Source organism: Anarrhichthys ocellatus, unplaced genomic scaffold, assembly GCF_004355925.1.
Source record: "Anarrhichthys ocellatus isolate YVR2014 unplaced genomic scaffold, GSC_Weel_1.0 scaffold16, whole genome shotgun sequence".
Classification (NCBI taxonomy): Eukaryota; Metazoa; Chordata; class Actinopteri; order Perciformes; family Anarhichadidae; genus Anarrhichthys; species Anarrhichthys ocellatus.
The window spans coordinates 254937-260936 of record NW_022280046.1 but is presented as its reverse complement, the minus strand read 5'-3'; the positions used below and the strand labels follow the sequence as shown (position 1 = coordinate 260936).

At 43.3% G+C, this 6000-nt stretch overlaps 1 protein-coding gene across 2 annotated transcripts in view; it reads left to right on the top strand.

Moving 5' to 3' along the window:
- The window catches only part of wdr70 (WD repeat domain 70), a 34313-nt gene that overhangs the window by 12260 nt on the left and 16053 nt on the right, over positions 1–6000 (top strand). For both annotated transcript variants that reach the window (XM_031855496.1, XM_031855495.1), the window contains one exon: positions 1289–1463. In XM_031855496.1, coding sequence (XP_031711356.1) covers positions 1289–1463 — 175 coding nt within the window. The remainder of the gene's footprint in view (positions 1–1288; positions 1464–6000) is intronic.

Sequence of the window (6000 nt, the reverse complement as noted above, 5' to 3'; positions counted from 1 at the left end):
TGTGTGTGTGTGTGTGTGTGTGTGTGTGTGTGTGTGTGTGTGTGTGTCTGACTTTGGAGGAATCCCTGCCTGGCTGTTAGTAGCAGCCCCGCCTGTATGTTTATGCTCCTCTGCTGACCTCCTGACCCAAAGGGCATGATGCTCACTAAAGCAAGCAGCGGGTCACGGGCACATTTGGACACGCTCTGTCTGGCGTGAGCGGTGGCGTGGGTGTGTGAGAGGTAGGCTGAACATGTTTGTGTGTAGTCAGGTAGTTCAATAAATAGACGTGGAGGTTTAAGGCTCTCAAGGTCACTCGCAGGGCTGGTGTTTGTACTCTTTGTTGTTGTTTTTGTCTGGTTATTTATAAGTTCCATCTTTTTATCATTTATTTGTAATCACTGCAGCGTCCCTTATGCGTTTTTCGCAAACTCTGAAGAAATACATAGCTAGTTGATGGAAACGAATTAGATTAGGTCGATAGAAGGTGTGTGCAACATAGCTTGCTTGGATATCTTCTGCCAACGGGGTCAAAGGTGAACGTTCCACCTTGGTTTAAACTAAACAATTAGTTGTTCTCAGATCATCGTCAACTCTACTTTGAAATTCAAAGTATGCAGCAGATATACTGACAACTACATTGACTGGCCGAAATAATCTTCTTGCTCCAATCATGCTATTTTTTTCTTATTTTAACAGATAATTTAGAAATGCTAACTGCAATAATAATTAATCATTTGAAGTTTCACATATATTTTGTGTTTAATCTGTTGATTAATGGAAGACTATATCTATTCATTTTACATTGTTTATATTGTTACATGTAAATTAATAAATTGCATGTGCTATTAGTTAATAGATATTTTTTAATAACACCATTTGAGTCTGTATACTATGTCCAATGTTTAAAATATAAATCTGTAACAAGCAGGGATTCCTGTTGGGCTTAAGTTTGATGACATTTTGGAATGAAACTTCCTATTGGCACTCATACTGTGTGAAAAGTCTGCGTTTGAATTCCTCCTCGTCAGTAGTCCGGGTTGTGTAATATGTTCAAGAATGTCATGGAAGCGTCAGACATGCCTGTCAGACTGATCTACTGTTCTGCTGTTTGCTAGCCTCTCACCCTGCAACACATAGCCGCCTAACCTCACCAGAGGCACACACTGTATCTCTATATGATTCTGATTTATTACAGCGGCGGATGGTGTTGATGACCAAATATGTTTTGAGGGATAATATTTTATGAGGGATTCGTGACACTTGGGGGAGGATAAATTAAATTGTCTGTCTGTCCGTCCGTCCGCAGCACTGTGCGCACATGGGACCTGAGCTCCGAGAAGAAGCACAAGTCCGTGTTCAAACCGCGTTCCTTCCAGGGGAAGAAGGTCGTCCCCACGTCCTGCACCTACAGCCGCGACGGGAAGCTCATTGCAGCCGGCTGCCAGGACGGCACCATCCAGATCTGGGACAGAAACCTCAGCGTGAGTTTTAAAACACACACACCCACACACACACATACCATATGCAGTAGCTTGTAAACATTGGATGTCTGTTTTGTTGTGGCCTTGGGTGCAGAGTCATGAGACTCGGGTCGTCCGGTCACAGGCCAGAGAGGTCAGAGTTCAGCAAGTCACTAACACTGACCAGAATTCAAAATACCTGGCTTTTAAATGCATTTTTTTCCAAACTGGGAGTCTTTGAAAATAATATGATCAAATAGCCCGTCTGACCTGCAATGAACCTGTTTTCACACTCTCGTTCTGTGCAAACTCTGGAGAAAAAAGAGTCTACAGCCACGCTAGAGGCTCTGTGAGGCTGTTTGTAGATTCAGCAGTGCTCGGAGCTAAATGCTAACATCAGCATGCTAGCAATGGCAATGCTAACATGCTGATGTTAAGCAGCGTTAATGTTTATCATGCTCAAAATCTTAGTTTAGGCAACATTTGCTCATTAGCACGAACTTGAATGTCATAAGTTGAGCATTTGGTCTTAAAACAAAGTTTGGACACATTAAAGTGTTGCTCTGATGATGGCCCTAAATGTTAGGGCAAAGGGATCTACTCGTTGAGATATTTCACTCTGGACCAAAGTGGTGGACTGACCGTCAGACTGACATTGCTTTCCTTAGAGCCACGCAGCTCGCATGGTTAAAAATAGCTGATTATGTAACTGAATTAACTGATGTTTGATGATTGAGTTGAGTCATATGAAAGTTACCTGGAGGCCCAACCACAATTTCCCTCTGTACATTTTCCACTATTTGTTTATTCGGTAATTACGTGGTCAGCGCGTTTGTTCCGTTCTTCAAGCGTCACATTGTTGAGGTAATCGCTGATCATTGCTCTCACTTATTCGACTGTTTTCACTTGAGATTTTTGACAAATCGGCACAAAAATGACTTCCATTTGGAGCTGCGGAATGCATCTCCTAGAAGATCTTTCATTGAAGAGATCTGATGGGTGTCTCGATGTTTCGCATCTGACTGCTCCCTTGCTCGTTCACACACACAATTTACCTCCAAGGCACAGATGTGAAGAGGAAAAAAGAGCCAGAAGAGGTGCATTCCTGTTGAAGGGGGGCTTAGGGGACCTGCAGTACTCATAAATCTGTATTTTCAAAGGTGACATATTGCAGGCATCACTCCAGTTTGCTATTGTCTTACTTTATGGCCAGCTCTTTTACAAACATGGTTTCACAAGTTTCTTTTTCCGCGCTGTGAGGAATATTCGTGGATACTCACCTGGGAACCCCTAAAACACTATAAGCCCAGATTTTAGGACAGGAAATAAAATGAATGGAGGGCTGCACGCAGATGTTGCTAAATACTCTCAAAGACGACCAGTATCCGGTCGACACAAGTTATGAACAACTACTTGGTCTGTTTTCATGAGCTATCTGCAGAATGAGAAGTTGTTTTTCTGCCCTGAATGTTTCGGGACATTTTCATTTCACAATTGCTCCACTTCACGTCCTTTCATCTGTCCAACACCATATGTGGACGAGGTTGAATGCCTGTGCTATTTCGTATGAGAATAGTGATAATTAAGCCGCAGTTAGTGAGTTGGAACAGCTTGATTGGACAGAGGGGCTTATCCAGATTAGTCAAATGAGAAGTAGGCTACATGATAATTACTCCCAACAGTCAACTTCATAATCACACGACACACAAAAAAAATGTATTTAGATGGAGGATTTCTATTGTAAAAGCTTTTGTGCTTCCGTGTTTGTATGGAATCCCCTCACCCGTTATCCCGCTCGTAGCGGCAGGCTTCGAGTGATTGGGTTAAAGCTCTCCACATTTATTACCCCCTCTTTCTCCAAACTAAATATTTACCCTGCGTCCCGTAGCAGCTTACAATAGTCGCGTCTGTTGCCTGACCGCTGGAGCCTGTCCTGTCTGAATGGCTCAAGACTTCAGTCGGTGCCCTCTGCCCTAATCAGCAACCTGTGCTGCTGACTCCAATCCAGCCACAAGCCTAAAAAGGAGTTGACCTCCCGAAGCTTTCATTGCTGCCCCCCCCCCCCCCCACACACACACACACACACACACACACACACACACATACACACACACACACACACACACACACACACTCAAACAAGGTCCATCTCCTGTTGTATCGCCACTATTACTCATGGCCAGAGTATGCAGGCAGATCAATCACAATCAATCATGTACATGACCTTGATCTGGAGCTGGGCCTAAAGAGAAGCTATTGGGGATGACACATCGTTTTGTTGAACCCCGACATGAGTTGATTGATCCTGTGATGGGAGTCAAGTAGGTCTCTTTTTTTTTTTTTTTTTTTTTTTTTTTTAGTGGACCGCCACAGAGAGGGGGATCGCATGCTCCACTCTCTGACCAGAGGGGTCGGTGCCAGAGTTACAACACTGCATTTAAATGGTTGCCAGGTAATGTGCGCTCTGTGGAAGTGAGTGGGTTGAGGGTGCAGGCCCAGAACATAACCACAGAGACCTGGGGAATGTTATGATGTCATTGGTGGACTTAGATGTTTCTAGACTTCAAAGTGGGACCTCGGAAGATGTGGTTTTGATGAACTACTCCGTCGGGGAACGTCATCACGAGACGATATGGCAAACTTTCTCTTGTTTTCTGCTTTTGCTGGCTTTGTCACCACAATTCTTAATTATGAGAGAAAGCAAAGAGCCCCAAAAAGTTTTAAATCTGTTTGAATTGGATTAATTTCGATGTGCGTGAAGATTTTGTCTTTATCCTTTTGTGATTCAGCCCATCTTGATATTTTTAAACTTGACCTAAGATGCCGGGCTCCTTTTAACTCAACACGCTGTTATTATTCTCGTCACACACAGTTTATTGTCACCTGCTTAAAACTGACCACCAGTACTGGCCTTGACATCATTTACAGTCGCTGGCTTAATAGGACCCGCGGCACAGTAATGCATCACTTTAAACTAGTAACTCTGCGGGTCATAAAATATGTGGGCAGTGGAAGATTAAAACAACAAAAGAACTTCTGAAAGTCCAACAAAAATGTTTAGAAAACTGCCTAAGATCTGATAACTGGCTTTAGTACATATATGGCCCTCATCATGGATATGTCTTTATGGAAGGGTTTACCATCTAAAGACATTTACACCACATCTCCCATCTTGCAGCCTCCATTGCCTGATCTTCCCTCCTTCATGTACATGCGGGGACAAACATTCACTTAATGACTTTAAAATTTAACTTTAGAATTATGTTTGTGGCTGAGACATAGAGGAATACGATCACTTCAATGGAACACACTGTCAGGTTATGATGACTCCAGTGTGACGAGCTAAAACCACACACACACACACACACACCGACACGGCTTCGCCATCACCACTTGTTGATTTCCATGAAAGATCAGAGCAGCTGCTCAGGACTGCAGTTTGGCCACTCGATCCTCCGAAAGCAGCAGAGGTCAAAGTGAGACATTACGACAGACTGCGCGGTGGGCATCATTAAGCCTTTCAGGTGTGCGGTTGTAGAAGTATGGAGGTTGGGGCAAGGCAGCGCTTTGGCAGTATTTATATAACGATACCCAGATAGTGTGGTCAGGACCAGTTGGCCCTGCGGTAGATTGCTATCATAGTCTGCTACGGATGAAACCCAATGCTGTGTTCCTTTAGCTATTTATCAACTCCTGCTGCCGAAACGGGTGTACATGTGAATCAAGGGCTCTGTGTGTACATGCGCATGTAAGCGGTGCGTACATGCGCATGTACACAATCGTATATGAAGCGGCGTACGTGCGTATCTGTGTGAGGAAAATGCTCACATTGGCTAGCAGAGTAAAATTGTGACACGGGGGAGAAAGGGCACAATTTACAGAGGAAGTCACGAGGCGCAAAGAGAGGTTTCAAACTGTGTACGAGAATCCGGTTTCACAGGCCGGCTGTGTAGATTATCACAGGAAGCGAACACCGTGGCATCCACCGACGCCAGCCAACATCAGGATAGTAAACAAACACGCAAGCTTTCACAACAGCAGTAAACGATCTAGAAATAGCTGGAGGGGTTTATGTTTGCTATAAGCAGCTAGGATAACCACCAGCTACCCACTGACATTATATATCAAGTTTTAAAAAATGAAACAATTCTTTTTATTTCCTGCCTTTTGTATTTAGTATCTATTTAGTGCCCTTGTTTTTCATAATTTACTCCAGAGTCGAAGTTGTCTTTTCCTCATTCCACCTGTTTGTTAGGATTAGAGAATATAGTTAAAATATATCAATTGATATGCAGAAAACATTTATTTTCACTGCAGACACAACGGACACTGAAGACAGTGTAACATAACAATGCAACATAAGAGGAGTTAAAACACAGCATGGGCTAACAGCAGATGGTGTTCATTTTGGAAAGAAAGACGTCAGATGATGTGCTATGATTCATCATGGGTCGAACAAGAGCTCATAACTTTTCTTACTATTTGACCCGAGGAAACCTGAGGCTATGGTGGAAAAACATGTGTTTTGAGCTTTATGTTTAGGAAGAGAAACAAAACG